General features: G+C 46.0%; 1 protein-coding gene across 2 annotated transcripts in view; it reads right to left on the bottom strand.

Moving 5' to 3' along the window:
- The window catches only part of FAM234B (family with sequence similarity 234 member B), a 22,261-nt gene extending 6,274 nt beyond the window's left edge, over window positions 1–15,987 (bottom strand). For both annotated transcript variants that reach the window (XM_056339996.1, XM_056339995.1), the window contains exons 1-8: window positions 15,916–15,987; window positions 9,554–9,946; window positions 8,523–8,621; window positions 5,780–5,968; window positions 4,148–4,278; window positions 3,474–3,621; window positions 3,106–3,247; window positions 2,325–2,468 (exon numbers count right to left, since the gene is read on the bottom strand). In XM_056339996.1, coding sequence (XP_056195971.1) covers window positions 2,325–2,468; window positions 3,106–3,247; window positions 3,474–3,621; window positions 4,148–4,278; window positions 5,780–5,968; window positions 8,523–8,621; window positions 9,554–9,946; window positions 15,916–15,952 — 1,283 coding nt within the window. In that variant the 5' untranslated portion in view covers window positions 15,953–15,987. The remainder of the gene's footprint in view (window positions 1–2,324; window positions 2,469–3,105; window positions 3,248–3,473; window positions 3,622–4,147; window positions 4,279–5,779; window positions 5,969–8,522; window positions 8,622–9,553; window positions 9,947–15,915) is intronic.

Here is a 15,987-nt window from a genome sequence, read left to right as displayed (position 1 = left end):
TTCTCCTTTAAAATGTGCATACCAGAACAGCTCCTGAACAGCAATGCCACACAGCAGAGGCTGGACTATTTATACTTGCTACATCAAACCATGTCATTCATTTTACATACACCTTTGGCAACTAGAACTAATGCTTTCAAAGCAGTATCACGGGATACTCCTATAGCTTCAAAGCTCTCCAGTAGCAAAAGGAAGTATTAGATAGCTCTGTCCTACTGGCACAAACTTAAAACCTCTCCTAAGGTGCCTCTTCTCATGTCTCTTACGGGTTACAGGCAGTGGCAGATCCCACAAACTGAATGCAGACAGGCGTATGTATTTTAGATGCTACCAATCAACTGAAAAATCCTGTCGGCACTTTCCCAAATGAACCAGAAGGCTAGTAATTATTCCTGTCCAACAGTAATCCCCACAGCAACCTGCTATTAATCTTCTCTCATCTGAAACATCCATTTACAACACAATTTTCAACTGCTTACTCAATTTCATGGTCTCTGAACTTCGCCCTTGTTTTATGACTACCAATTCTCCTTTATGGTTTTCCAGGGATGTTGTCAAAAGCTCTCTGGAAATGCAGCACATCTGCAGCAGCCAAGCTGTTTTTCCTGGAGACTGTTCCCAAAGGGCTGAACTCAGTTTGCCTGGCTGGAGTGGTATGCTTGGGGCAGGTTTACCCAGGAAAAGGAGAGCTCTCAGCTGGCTCTGTAAGCTTTGTCTTGAGGAGGAACTGGGTTTTGGTCTGTTCGACTCTGTGGTGACACCCCTGAGCTGAATTTGTCCCTCAGCCTATGTTGCTTAAGCAGAACTTCTCTAAGACCTAACACCCCCTGCCCCCTACTTCCTCAAATAAATGTTTGTTCACAATATACTCAGTCTACCAGATTTAATTTTTCTTAACTCTGAGAAAACAGGCAGTCCAGGACTTTAGCACACTGGCCTTGACTAAGAATTGCTTTTGTTATTTTTCAGTGCCTATCTGGCTCCTCCTGTACATGTGCTGTACCCTGTCTCTTGGGAGGCCAAGGAACCAGAAAAAATAGGGCTGGAGTGCAGCAACCTGGAATACTAGTTTCCCAAAGAGGTTGTGGAGTCTCCATCCTTGGATATACTAAAAACCCGACAGCACACAGCCCTGAGCAACTTGCTCTAGCTGAGCCTGCTGGAGCAGGTAGGTTGAACTAGGTAATTTCCAGAGGTGCCTTTCAACCTCAACCGTGCTGCGATTCTGTAAAAGGAACAGGTAAAGCAGTTTTCAACCCTTCCTAATCTGAACCCATAGAAATTTTCCAATTCATTACTGGGTCCATTTAGAAATTTCTTGTGTGTAACTGATTTTACAGCATCTATGAACTGGCTTTGCTTAGTCAGAACATACTTAACCTTTAAACTAGACCCTAGACATGTCTACAAGTCTTCAGACTCTGGGCACAAAACACTTTTAGTCTATTTCCTTTCCCCATAGCATGATGCACTAGCCATAAGCCATTCCTAGAGCCATTGCTTATGTCACCCCTGAGCCCTCAAGGATGTGGATATTATCTGAATATCAAACTTAGTTGAACATTGAGTTTTCTTGCTTAATGAAGATCCAATACCTTCTTCCTATAGATGCTCTTGACAGTCAGGTAACACTGAGCCGAGAGCTGCTTTCTTTCCTCTAGATAGCAGAGCAATTTGTTTCCCACGTAATTTCCCTCAATTGTGCCCAACTGCCCTTTGCAAATATTTCATACTAGGCAAGCTGAAATTGCTGGTTATTATCAACCCACGAGATCTGGCAAATTACTTAATTTCCATGTGTGAAATTAGAGGATGAGCAGTATTATTTTAAGGTTTACAGTTAGTATAGATGGTGTGCTAACTGCCATCAGACTGCTCATTTTCAGCTCTCAAGGAACATTAGGATCTGTGGGCCATACTCAGACACCTTCTCTAAATACTTTGCATCACTAATGCAACTGCTCCTCTTCACTAAGCTGGCAAGTGGCAGTCCTGGACAGCAGATGGGCTGAATCACACACCAGTAATCCTGGGAATTCCAGTGCCACAACATACCCATGACATCAGTGATGGGTACCTGAATCAAGTCCCTTATCTGTCATCACTCAAAAGCACACAGCTCAGATTTCCACCCTTCTGTTCCTTGCTCTCCCTGCCCTCCTCAATTGCTCGGCAATGCACCTGCATACCTTGAGTTCTTAGATTTCTCTGTAGACTTGTTGAATTCTTCTCAATTGCTTTCTAAGGAGCACATCTGCTTACAAGTGAAAGACAGGAAATGGTACAGGAAGAAATAGGGCAGAAAAATGTTCCTAGTATGTAACCTGCTGATGTTCTGCAGCTTCAGGGTCCAGTGGGGCTCCAGGTCCTGTCCCCGCAGTAGGATCAAGCCCTCTTTGGTTGTGATGAGCAGGCTGCTGCAGTTTGTGTCAGGTGTCTTCATTGTCTGCAGGAAGTCAACACCCCCACTGGGACAAATGAAAAGCAGAGAGGAGATTCCGAGGCTTGTATCTGCTCATCTCAGCCTTAGCTGCCTGTCCACATGGCAATTCATCCTACCTAAGATTTGAACTATTCTTAATGAAGCCCATCTTTTCCCTGGTGATGGAGCTTAGCTTCCTTTGGGGGTTCCTCAGTTAAGTGGGCTAAATTCAGGTGTGGGATCTTTTGAACATCTTGAGTTACTATAAAAAGCATGGAGTTTGTGTGTTCACATGTGTTCCCACCATTTATTCCTATCCAGGCTGACCTTGACCACAATTTGGCAGTAAACAATGAGCTGAGAAATCCAGGTCCACAATGCTGAGCTTCCAAAAGGGAGTCCATTAGCTGCAAACGTTTTTTCCCCTCTAGGTATACTCAGTGGGTGGATGAAAGGAAAAAGGAGCAGGAGAAGCAAAGGACTCCCTTTTATCACACTCTGCATGTTTTTTCCTAGGACAGCCACAGGACAGGGAGGAAACAATGGGCTCCCTAGAGTACTGTTATCAACTGGACAATAAAAAGGACAGTATTGACACAGAAGGGACCACCTCTAGGAAAACTGAGATGCCTACCTTCCCCTTCCTCTGCCAGCAGAAGCAAGATGGTAAGTCCATCTCCTACCTGTAAATGTCAATGAGCTCTGACAGGTTGACAGATCGGCGCTTTTCCCACTCCGGCTCCTCCTGCTGCAGCATTGCAGGAAAACTGTCACGGTTTCTGGCTTGGGTAAAGATATCCCTCAGGGCAACTGCTTGAACATTACCTGCCAGGAGGAGTAAAGATGAAGAGCCCTGCCTGCAAAAACTAACTTCCTAGTTAGGTATTGATACTCCTGCACTCTTCCATACCATGGCACTAAAGACCTGTTCCCATGCCCTCTACTCCTAGCTTTTACAGCAGAAGGCATGGTAGATGCTCTGGGCCATTTTAGGTAAAATGAATGTTTTCTCAGTAAGGTGAAGTGCTGAGAGAGGCAAGGTGCATCTTACCAAAACCAAACAGGATGTAGATGGCTCCACGGCTGGTAATGTGGACTTGGGGGCCAATCACTTTCCCTTCTCCATTTGTGCTGTACTTCACAGGCCCACGCAAAGCAGTCCCAGTCTTTCCTGACACCAAGATGAAAAACACATCAGGCTGCAAAGAAAAGAGGTGTAGAGATTTTAGCAGTGCTTTCATGGAAATGCATCAAAGATGGAAGTGACTTCAAAAAACTGAACTCCTCTAAAAACATTAATGATAGAATTGTGGGGAGGGATGAGCCTAGAGGAAATCTGAGTCTGAATTAATCATACAAGTATTTCTTTTGGATAAGCTGAATGCTCCTTCCTCCAGAGATCTATCTCAACATGGCTGTCTACACTCCTGCTAAACACTCACTTCAAACCAAGCCTTCACTGAACAGAAATGGATAATTCTCCAGTCTCAGCCCTTGTAAATAATGACCCTTCTGTTCATTCCCAGTTGACAAAAAATACTGTCATTATTGCTTGATCTCACTGCTCCGACCTATTGAAAGAGAAAGGGTACCTTCCAGGGAAATCTAAGGGAGTGAAAACTAGGGGCTTTTGCAGCTCCTGTTACAGCCTTTCCACATCAGGCTCCCTGTTCTTCCTCTAGAAAGTCAAGGTCCTTTCAAACTTTGAGCAGGGACATGCTGTACCTGTGTCTCTTTGAGAGCCAGAACAACAATATCCCTAATGCCATCTCCATCTACATCTGGAAGAGTTGCAGCTGGTGCAGCCAGGATCCCACTTGAAAGGTGAATGGAGTTCAGCGTCCAGATGGTCTTGCCTGCAGGAAGAACAGGATGAAACAGACCTGCAGCACTTGGGGAACCAACAGGCATCCCCAAAGGGTTCCACAAAACTTTCTTGAAGGGAGCAAGAGATTGCTTCCCCCATTCTCTGAGAAGAGGAAAGATAAGACTACAAACTGGGGCAAACTGCAGTGGGCAGCACAGTTCTTCCCCCAGCATTTCTTCAGATTGTCTTTGAGTCATGCCTCAAGTCCTGCTGTGCCTCCTTCTTAGCATCTCTTTAGAAAGACCCGAGCCCAAAACAATTCCTGAAATAGCAGAGAATATTTGAAGTTCACTCTTGAAAGTAGAATGTAAATGGCAGTGCTGCTCTGCAGGACAGCAGTTGTCTTCCTCAGCCAGCACTAAAGCCTGTAGGTAGATGCCTGGAAAGGGAACAGATGGGCAGTTCTGACATTCAAAGTGTAAATCTGTGTCTCAGTTAAATTCCCAGCAGTAAACAGCCACTCCAGCATGGCATGCTCACTCCACCTCAGGGTGGAATCATGTTAGCAGACGTGATGTCAAATGGTTCAGCCATCCAGCATGGACCCAGCTGGAAACTCAGTAAAACTTGATTTGCAAATTGGCAAATAATCACCCCAAAAAGGCAAAATGAAAGTCAATGCTTTTGCTTTTCCATGATTCTTTTGCCAATACTTCTGCTTTTTCAGTCAGAGTTTAAAAATGTTTTGCTGCTGCTGCTGCTCTGTAGGGTAGGGTTTGCCCCTGCATGACAAAGAAAATCAAAGGTCTGACCTGCAAACACTTGCACACATTAATTATTACTACTACTACTGCTGGTAAAGGAATCAGTCTATGGTCCTGACAATGCAAACTCTGTAAGTAATCTGGTCCCTAAAAGCATAAAAGCATCTGAAAGGTAAGTGCTCTTTGGATCTGTCACCTAAACCCAAGGTTTCTTGTACGTTTCCATTCTCTGTTCTAATTGCTAAAACGTCCCTATGAATATTTCTGCTAGAGAATTAATGTTGTAGAACAAACAGCAGTCAGAGGATGGAGGTGCAAATGATCAAGTGATTAAAAACGCAATAGTCTTTCACATCTAATCAATTCTTCTATGGGCCTAATTTCTCTGGAAATTTTCCTGGCTGTTGCATATATCCTTATATAATTCCTCCAAGAACAGTTTTCAGCTTTTCAGTGCTGTTAGATAGGTACTGAGTTGTACTAACAGATCAATGTTGATGAGAACAGAACTTACATATCCTTTATGCCGTGGGGATGGTACAAGGTAAGATCATCACTTTGAAATGTTCTGAGATGGTAGGGTGAAGATGCTGCCACAGAGCAGCAGTGGTTTGGATTTTCTTAGCCTGTGTGACTAGCAACTTGTTAGTGTTTTGAGTCCTTCCTGTGCGTCACTAGATAACAGCCACTATGAAGTGCCAGCACAGAATCATTCAGGCTTATTAGTCCTTTAAAGAAAACAAAAAAGTAATAGCATATTTTTAATATGCTGGTACTTGACTCTACCTGTGGAGGCACTGAGAAGGCTAAGGAATTTTGATGTTCCCGTAACAAGGCAGACGGGCTCTGCAGGCACCCCCAGTGACAGCCCTTTGCACTGCACACTCCGAGTCTCCTCTGGAAGCTGGATGGACCACAGGGTGCTGCCATTCATACCAGAAAGGGCCACCACAGTTACGGAGGGCCTAGAGACACCTGGAAGAAGCAGGAAAGAAAGAGTGAAATCCCCTGGCATCTCCGTGCTGCCTTTGATCTTTGCACTTGAGTTCCAGCTCTAGCTCCTACAGCTGAGAGACTCAAGCCAGTCACATTCATGCTGCCTGAAAGCAAAGGTCAAATCCCACCCCATGTCTGTGTCTCTCTGCCTGCAGAGCCTAGCAGTGATCTCCAAACAAGTTGGGCTGTCAGCCAACAATGCAGACAATCATGGAGGTTGGACCTGAGCTCACAGCCATGAAATGTGGTCAGCTGGGCACAGAGGAACCAAGATCCCTGTGCTCACTTCCTGGTGTGAAATGTACCGCTGTCAAACCAGACCAATCCTTCTGATCCCCTCTCCCTCAAGCAACAAGGGGAAACCTTAAGTGACTCTCAAGGAAGATGTCACCTCATGTGAAAGCCCTGGGTTGTTTGCAATTCTAGAGCTGCAGAGGGTGATTTGCAATCTGAAAGCTTTTTCCTTTGTTTTCCAAATGAGTTCTGTTATTGTGAAAAAAAGACTGAATGCAACCAATTGGTGTAACTCAGGGGTCTTTTCCTCATTCACCAGTTTCAGCACAAAATAACTGCTCTATGCTGTTTCCATTGACATTTGGCTCTGATCCAAGAGTGAGCAACTTTTAGCTCAGCTTACTTTCAGACATTATTGTGGTTATTGTAACCTCCACCTGGTATGCTCATATCGCAATTTAAGATGAACTCCCATACACTTCAAAATCGCAACAGTCGCAGATGACTCCTGTCTTACTAGCAACATGTGACTTGACTACAGAAAGGGCGTATCTGGGACGCTAGGTAGAAGCAAGTCTGAGCCCACTCTCTAAATTAAACTCACTCTCTTCTCAAATGAAAAATTATCTGGCTTATGCTAAGGGGTTGCTCCAGCCCAAGTTCTCCTCATTGGGTTGGTGGACCAAGAACTAAGTCCTGAGTGCAGCTCACAGCTGTTGTGTGTACAAGCCGGAGAAACAGCTAACAATGCCATAGCTTACTCCTTCAGGTTATCTATCCCAAGCTTACCTCTACTTGACACTGTGTGAATGCTCTGAGCACTGGCTACAGGAGGGCTGATGCCCAGCTATATAGGTTTAGGATTGTGAAGTGCTTACACCTGCTTTTGTGTCTGCTTTTTGTCTTCCAGCATAGCTATAGCCAGGATGCAGCTAGGTAGGACTAGTTCCATTCCAAGCACTCTGCGATGAAAGACAAATACAATGCAACGGAAAAATACAGAATGCAAGAACAACCTCTAAAAACGGAATGCAGCCTTTATGTCAACAGTATCTCCCTGTCTCACTTTTTTTTTTTTAATTTACTCTACAGTTTTCTCTCTGCTGATAGGTTTCTTTCTATAGGACTTGCTGTTAAATACGAAGGGCCTTGCTTGGGCCATGGAGAAGCAGCATCTTCCCTATCCTGTACATTTTTATTACCTGATTCTTTGAAAAGCCAAGGCCTTTTGCTCCCACAAGAGTTCTCTTCAGGCTGTGCAACGTATGCTTGCCCCCTGAATATGTCTCTGAGACTGAACAGATTCATGTAATCTCAGGTGATGCCAGGCTGGGCAGATGCAACACAGCAGGCAGCTGGGAACCTCCTGGACTTCAGAAGCCCAGTGCAACAGGATGCCACCAGACTTGGCAGCCCCCGTATAACACTGGCCAGTATCAGGAGGCTGCTGCTATGTTACCTGAGAGGTGTCAGGGTTAACAGAGAAAACAAAAGCAGCCAGGAGGAGGAAGCAGGGTGATATCTGCTAAACAGCCAGGCACAGTAGCTTCCCCACCATCAGCCAGCCTATTATCTGTGAGTTAACAACAATTTGGAGCCTGGCAAGTATATGGAGTGACCTGGAGAAAAAGGCCACAAGGTGAGGGTGTTTCCTGCAACCATCAACTTCAACTTACAGCTGTTCTAAAAAAAATCCATAATGCTCCCTGATGGCAAGCAACTAGTTCAGAAGAACCAGAGTACTCCAACAGTCAGCTCCACCATGACTGTTCCTGTCACTAACCACCCTTGGTAATGACCAGGACACTGGACCACAGGTCACGAAAGAGTCAAGACTCTACAACTGAATCACATTTGTGACCTTTGTCAAGCTGCTTCCCCTAGTCTGTGCATCCACCTCTATGCCTGTAAAATGGGGGTAGTTAGATTGAGCCGTTTTGTGAAGGGCTGTGAGAGATAACAAAGGGGGGGGAAAAACACACCTTATTTCTAACTGCTATTTGTAGAGTGGTGCTTTCTGATTGCTTTATCTCTGCCCCCAGACCAAGTGTGCACAAATACAGGACAAAGATGAAATAGATGACATTGACCCAACAGGTATGGCAGCACCGGCTTGCAATGAAAATTACAAGCAGCATGACAAAGCACAGGCACAGTACACTAGTCATTTTAAGGAACTCTGAAAGAGCAATGCAGTGGATTTGTAGTGGCCGGAACTCTTCCTGTGTGTGAGACAAACATATAAAGGTGTGTATTGACATGTACAGAAAGAGGAATGGAATGGAGCTGCAGTGCTTACCCATGACACTAGCATTCATCAAGGCAGTGAAGACAATGAGGATGTCAGGGAGCCCATCACCATTCACATCACACAGCTCCAGTGGGGATAATACACCACCTGCAACAGTCACAAAGAATCACTGCACTGCTGCCAAAAGGCCACCCAGCCCATTTTCCACACTAGGAGAGGAGGGCTGGCCCAGAAGAGACTCATGGCCAGCCAAGCCTCATAGAGTCTGCTAGGGAACCACCAATGCCAGGCAGCTCACACCACAGCAAGATCTTTCATTGCATGGAAAGGCAGAAGTGTAGCATCTGGGTCAGAGAAAGGAAAAGGAAAAAGAGATTTCTGCTTCCCACTTCACTTTCTGAGGTGACGTGGGAGCCATGTATCTTACGAAAGGCTGATTTGGAAGCCAGGGGCAGAAAGTAAGGAGGGAGAGACATATCTAGACCTGGCAAAAATTATTTCACAAACCACTGTTACTTAACTGCAGAAGTCAGTACAGGAAATACCTTAGAAATGTTACCAGTGGCCCATATAGGATGACAAAAGATTATGAACGTTGATTTATGGATTCAAGCAGGACAAGAAGACAAAAGAAATAAGGTTAGTTCAGCCAGTTACAAGACACAAAGACTTCTATCCCTCTCCTCCCAAACACACCCACACACTTCGGTGTGGAGGTGCTAGTGAATCTCAGAATATAGAGGGAGACACTATGTTTTAAAGTGGGCTGGGCCATTTGTATCCGGAACAGAATGCACCACCTGAACTAAAAGACAGGACGGGAGAACAGTCAAAATGTTTCTTGGTGTTGACAGAAACAAGACTTTGTGGCACTGTTATCTACTAATGCCAGATTTCAGAGGCCTCAGCTTGAAGAGTGAGCAGGACACAGCTCCCTGTGTATTACCTCGGAGCATCTGCAGTGCTGAGGAAGGGCCTCTGCTCCGACCTGGCTCTCCCAGATAGGTCTCTCCCGCCGATGCCCAGCCTGGGAGCTGCCACCTCCCCCATGCCAGATGCTGTTCCTGGGGCTTTCTCACCTGCTCCCTGACCTAGGTTGCGGTTCCAGATGTTATGCAAGTCTCTAGGGGGACAGGGAATTAGAAATGCGCACACCAACACAAGAATCATCGAGATCACCACAGTGAGCAAAAAGATCGCTGTGCGCAGGTATGGCATGAGGGAGGGAGCAGCCTTCTGCTCCAAACTCCCAGCTGTCTCTGCAGCATAACCCTCAGGCGTGCTCTCTGACGTGTGCTGCTTTGTCATCCCAACCTCCACATCAGAGTCAGCATCCTGCACCTCCTCAGGGGGGCTCTTCCCATTCTTGACCCCCCCGTTCTTCTGGATGTTGAGTACCAGGTCATCTTCACTTTCATCACTGTCGGCCTGAGTGAGGGGATCATATTCCCCAAGGTCTGGGCTCTTCTTTCCTGAGGAAAGAGGTGCAGAGAAATGATAAAGCATGAGTTCCTCGCTTTTTTGCAGGGTGTCAGTGCAGAAAAGGCTGCAGTGGAGAGTGATACAGAAGGGATGACAGTGCAGCCTGCATTTTGCATGGATTCAAGTAAGAGGTGTTAGGGAAAAGACAGGGTCTGTCCAGCTGCAGGAGAAAAGATGTTGACAGTGTATTTCCCCAAGGTAAAAGTGTATATATATATAATATCAATATACATATATAAATGGAATTCATGGTTGATTTAATTCTAATACTTTCCTGTTTGGTAATAAGACACACTGACATGAAGTCATGTTTAATGCTTTGAGTACCTAAACCTCAGCACTCCTGAACTCCTTTAGCATTTGCCAGCCTCTAATCCTGACACAGTCCCTCTTCACTTGTCTGTGTTCTCTGAGGGGACCCCCCTCTGCAACTTCTTTTTGCCCTCCTTCTCCTGCCTGGTCCAAGCAGCATTACTGCCTGCTAGTGTGCCACATCTGCTGTCCTGCTTCACGAAGGATAGAAGGGATAGAGCACTGTGCAGTTTCTCTGCAGTGCTATCAACACCCTGAAGATGAGGGCAAAGTGATTTTGCCCTTTTGGGCCAGTAACATGCTGGTGTCTGAAGGGATCAGGGCTGCCCCTCTAAGACACTACCTTCTCTGCGCTGCTCAGTACTGCGAGGGGGAGGGCTCCAGCTCCTGTAGCAGGAAACCACAGTGCTCCTGCTCTGTTCCTGCTCCCACCAGAGCCGACAGCTTATGCTTGGCCTTGCCAAGATAGGTAACTTAGTACTGATGCCTTCAGATGGTGGTACAAGAAAGTAGCTTGGCTTTAGGTGTCTTCCCCACAGATGCCTGGCACATGGACGATTTCTCCTTCAAGCCCTAGATAGCCGCAGGGAGTGTGACAAGGGCAGGTGCAGAGCCCAGTCATACATACTGGCGTAAGGCCAGGGCCATCTGTTTATCAGGGCAGGCAAGATCACGCAGACTCATTGCCCTGAACTACGAGTGAAGGATCACGTCTCAGGGAGCTGCCCTGTGCCACCAGGCTGGGCATGGAGCCATGGCCACTGCTCCAATGATTGCAGTGTCTCAGTCTATTTCTCTCTCTCTCCAAGAGGGACTTTGCTATGCCAGGTATCTGTCTCATTTCCCTTTGCCTAAAGCTGACCTGAGACAGGAACTAACTTGTGCCCAAAGATGCCTGAAGTGATACATGCAAGGCATAAATACTAAGCAAAAACATGCAAGCTGCATGTAACCACTCTCAGACACCAAGAAGATGAGAAGGCTTTACATAGCGGGAATTTAAGGGCTTTCACTATTATCTTCCTGCACAAGATAATATACCTTACTTTGTGTTTTCCTGTTAAAGGCAGACTCACCGTTACAGACATACTGTAGTATCTAGTTAGTGCAACACACCTATTTTGCATAACCTAGAATCTGTTTTGCAGCATATGCATCTCATTTCTTTCTCATTTCTCAACCCACAAAAGGACCTTCACTTCCCCTTTCTGTCAGTTTTAGGATTTAAGAAAAACTGTCAATCCCACCAAAGGCCAAATGTCCCACACTAAGTGGAGTAGCTAGGAGAACCCATGCACACTGAAAAGGGAAACAAAGATATCCAATGAGAGCACATACATAAATCAGACTTTTTGAAAAAAAATACCTAAATCAAAACCTTTTTGAACTAGGGGCTTCTCCAAAAGACTCACATCAAAACAACCTAGTGCACATAAACACTCCAAAAAGCTGTTCCTTGTGGAGGTAGAGCACCCAGCTAAAAGATACTACATTCTATGGGATGGTCTGGTGTATCCCTGTGAGACACTGATCTTATATTATATTTCACATAGATCTGCCCCAAACATGCATACAAAGTGTGGGCTTTTCAGGAAGTCTTGATAACCTTGGCTCTATCCTGTGAGCAGAAGGCCACTGACCTTGGTGGCACACAGCTCTCTGCTCAGAGATCGCAGCTACAACGCAGCGTGAATTTCCCAGATGTCTATACAGTAGGTTGTCCTGACAAGTTGCTGAAAGAGTACTCAGCGAAAACAAGAAATTCCAGAGGACTCACTGGCAAGGTATTTGCAGCTTCTCACTACAGATCCAGATGTTTCAGTTCAAGCCAGGTCAGAGTGGAATAATAAGCAAATGCTTCTGGCCCAAAAGTAAATGATATTTAGCCTGGGAAGTCAATGCCAGACAGTTATGTTAACCGGACTGCTCCTGGTTTTGGAAACTGGTGTCCTTTGAGTAAAACAACTCAACAGCATACTTACACTTCAGATATACTGTGATTTGTTTAATTATTTTAATTCCAGATAGTCAACCTAAAGGACTGAAACCTGCTGTTCTTCCTTGAGGCAACTAAAAGCATTGATAGGAATGAGTTTTACCTGCAACAGTTTTGTTCTGGATCTCTATGAGACAGAAAGGACCTCAAAACTATAGCTCGCCCACTCCTTGAACTGGCAGGTATTGAAACATAATGTTAGCAACATCAACATTGGTGTCAACCACAAACAATCTGTAACAGGAATATCTTTGCTGCTGAGAACCACTGATCACAGGATAGAAAACAGCTACTACATAGCAATGACTTACAGCTTTAGGTGATCCACATAGGAAAGGATTTACTGAATTATAGAAAAACTATAAAGGAGAGAGCTACTCAGTCTTGTTTCATGTCTAAGCCTGACCAGGAACCAGAAACTGGCACTCTTCTCCCTATCCTTCTTCAGAAGGTTAGGTGGCACTCTCACAAGGCACAGCTATTCAGTAAGGTCAGGCGTAAAATGCCCTGCTGGTATTATTTTTTAAGCCAAAAGGAGGAAGACACTGCCCTTTAACAACGGCTGTTGGGGCACCCAGCTAGCACCTGGGAAACAACTGCATATCTATCTCTGAGGATTCAAACGCTCATCTCCCACTGTTCTGAGAGAGCCCTAACAATGATCAGTAGGTGTTTTAGTAATGTGTCCTGGAGGACTGGTGAGGATGCGTTCAGCTTGACCTCCTGACGCTGTTCTGCAGAGAATACATAACTCATGATTCACCTGGCTGGAGACAGCAGAAGGAACATGACTCTTCATCTGAATTTTAGGTCACTTGCTGTGGGAAGAAGGGATACCACCTGGCTTCCACTAATCACTCCCAAATGATTTTTCAACAGAAAAGCATAAATAGACATAAATAGCACTAAAGAATGTGTGAAAACAAGGGCAGTCTCACACCATTTAGAAAATTATCATTTGTTGAGCAGTGCTCCAGAAGTCAAATTCTTTCCTTTCTTGTCAACAACAAGGGTCAGACTACGGGAAGACAGTTTGTCCATCAAAAGAAAGCTAAAGCTGCCTCTGTTGCAAGTGATCAGGTGCCAGAAAATTCAATACTCCCATGCAGTTTTCAGCTTTCCGTCATGGAAGGAGAAATGCTAAGATGCGAGTTGGCCTCTTGGTCAAACTCTCACCCTATCTCCTGAAATAATAATCACTGTGTAACCTTCATGATAAATCAGTCCCTGCGCTAAAGAAAACAGACTTCAGACCTATGTTGAGCAGTTCTATGGCCTTGTCTATGTACCAGATCTGTATAACTCACATCTTGTTATTTGTCTTTGCATAGCCTCTCTTAAGTGTATATAAGCCTTGTACCCAATTCACAGGGACCAAGTTCATATCAGCAAGGTCAGTTTCTCTGCTGCTTTGTGTTCTCTCCTAAAAGTATAGCAAATAAATTACTTCTGTTCTGACCTGCTCTAAATTTATTCCATTTTCCCCATGGAACCAGTGATAAATGAGGTTCCCAGCCAGCGGCCTGTGGTTAAAATCAATCTGTGGAACTGTTGCTTGTGGTCTGTGGCTAAGTTACTGGTCATGTCACCCTGAATTTATTTTTGCAGCAACTGAAAGAGAAAGCAAATACTGAAGGTTTTCAAAGGAAGAAGAGAGAGAAAATGCCTCAAACTTACCAACTTTCAAGGGCAATTGGACTCTAAACTGTACTTTATGACTGAAAATCCCCCGTGAATTTGCCTAATAGCGCTTTTTGCACAGGCAGCTCTTGCAACTATTGCAGTAGAAGAATGTGACTTCTCAGAGAACAAAAGATGAATCATATGATCATAATTTGTAAAGGAGGCATCTGTGAGGTGATCTGTGTTGGCTCATAATGAGATACTCATTTCTAGTGCTGATGGCTTGAAAGATATTAATTGCAATCTTTTTTTCTGTTTCTGACTTACCGGGAAGTCTTTTCTTTGCACACACTTTGGAGTGAAAAGAACAGATCTTGGATTTTAGATGAGTACAATTTTCAGTGTGTTATTCCAATGACTACATACTGATTCCAGTATCCTTTGTACATCCTTCATGTTCTGTTTCTTCTTCTTTTTTTTCCCCCATCTGGCAGTCGTCAGGTACCAGTCCCTGGGTACTGCAGCCATCTCAGCCCATGGGGAGATACATTGTCATATATTGACATAATTAATTCAGTGAGATGCAGCAGGAAAAAAACCAGCTGTAGCAATAGGCTTGCTGCTTCTCATTGCTGTTTAAGGCTGTATTTTTCAAAAATAAACCACACTAACAAGGTCTGATATATGCAATTTAATGCAAGGATTGATGCAAGAACTGTTTTCTAAACCACAGTTGAAAGGCCCACACTCTTTCCCAAATCAGTGCCTCCCCACAGCAGTTATCAAATAGATCATGCTGGTTTCAGAGGTCCTGGAAGAAGAGATCTGTACTTGTTATTGTACAGCTCCCCAGTGGTCACACTCCAATACACACACTTATACCCACCAGTCTGCACCCTTCCTAAATAATCTTCATATAAAATGTATTCCTTCTCATTTAGACAATTGTATATTTATAACCAGGAAGAAACTGATTTGCAAAAAAACTTCCTTTGAATGAGATCTAACAGGCACTAACTAAACAAAAAAAAAGGACTCCTGATATGGGTTACTAAAAGCTGGTGGGAAGGGCCCTGAAGACACTACTGTGATCTTCATGGACCGATGGAGGAGGAAAGTATAACCTGCCCACTGAGTGCAGCTTCACAGACTGGGGCACTGCAGGACCACAGCAGTGCCGAGGAGAAGCCCCCTCCCAGCAGTGCACAGCTCGGCCAGATCCCTGTCCCACGGCTGATTCGAATGCAAGACACGGGCTGGAGCAGCATCGAGGCATGTTCCCATCGGGTTAATGCAGCCAGGTGCACTGGCACCATCTCCAGCCCATCTAACAGCAACTCAAGACCTGGTTTCGCAATGTATTTTCGTTCCCTTATAATCTCCTCGCTGAAGAGTTGTTGCACTGCTGCTCACAGCCTTATCGTTGAAAGATCTGGCTCCACAACACAATAGTCCCTTATGCTCAACATCCTTTCATCTTGCTGGAGATCTCTGGCTGGAAGTTGTGCAGAGATGGCAGGCAGACTTTAAACATTTACTCGGGTAATTGCTGTGGCACAGACCGAACTCCTGGCCTGGCTTTTCAGGGTAAAACCCGCCAGGAGTTATCACGAAGGCCCAACGCGTTCTGGCCGTGGCGGCGGCCGTCCTGAGCCCTGTGCCCAGTTCTGCGCGGCCTGCGGAACCCGGCGCCTCCGCCCACGCAGTCCCGGCAGGGCCGCGGCCAGGCCCAGGCCCCCCGCCGCCACGGACGACGCCCCCCGAGCCCCGAGGCGCTGCCCCGTCCCCTGCAGCCCTCCCTCTGTCACGGAACCCGGACAGAGGCCGCCAGCCCCCGGCACCGCCCGCGCCCCCAGAGCGGCCGGGCCTGCCCCGGCGCCCCACATCGCCACATCACCATGGCAACGCTCCCCACCGACCGCGGGCAGCGGCGACCGCCCCGCCCCGCCACCGGGCGCGGCTGCCCGTGACTGGCCCGGCCCGGCCCGGCTCGGCGCTCCTCGTTTCCCGCGGGTGCCGACCCCTTACCCGGCAGCTTCAGCGCCCGGGACAGCACCGTCGCCATGCTGGAGAGGCGCAGTGCGCAGGCGCGCCGCCCCG

Source organism: Falco biarmicus, chromosome 5 (genome assembly GCF_023638135.1).
Source record: "Falco biarmicus isolate bFalBia1 chromosome 5, bFalBia1.pri, whole genome shotgun sequence".
Classification (NCBI taxonomy): Eukaryota; Metazoa; Chordata; class Aves; order Falconiformes; family Falconidae; genus Falco; species Falco biarmicus.
The sequence above is the reverse complement of the archived record's forward strand: the minus strand, read 5'-3'. Positions and strand labels throughout refer to the sequence as shown.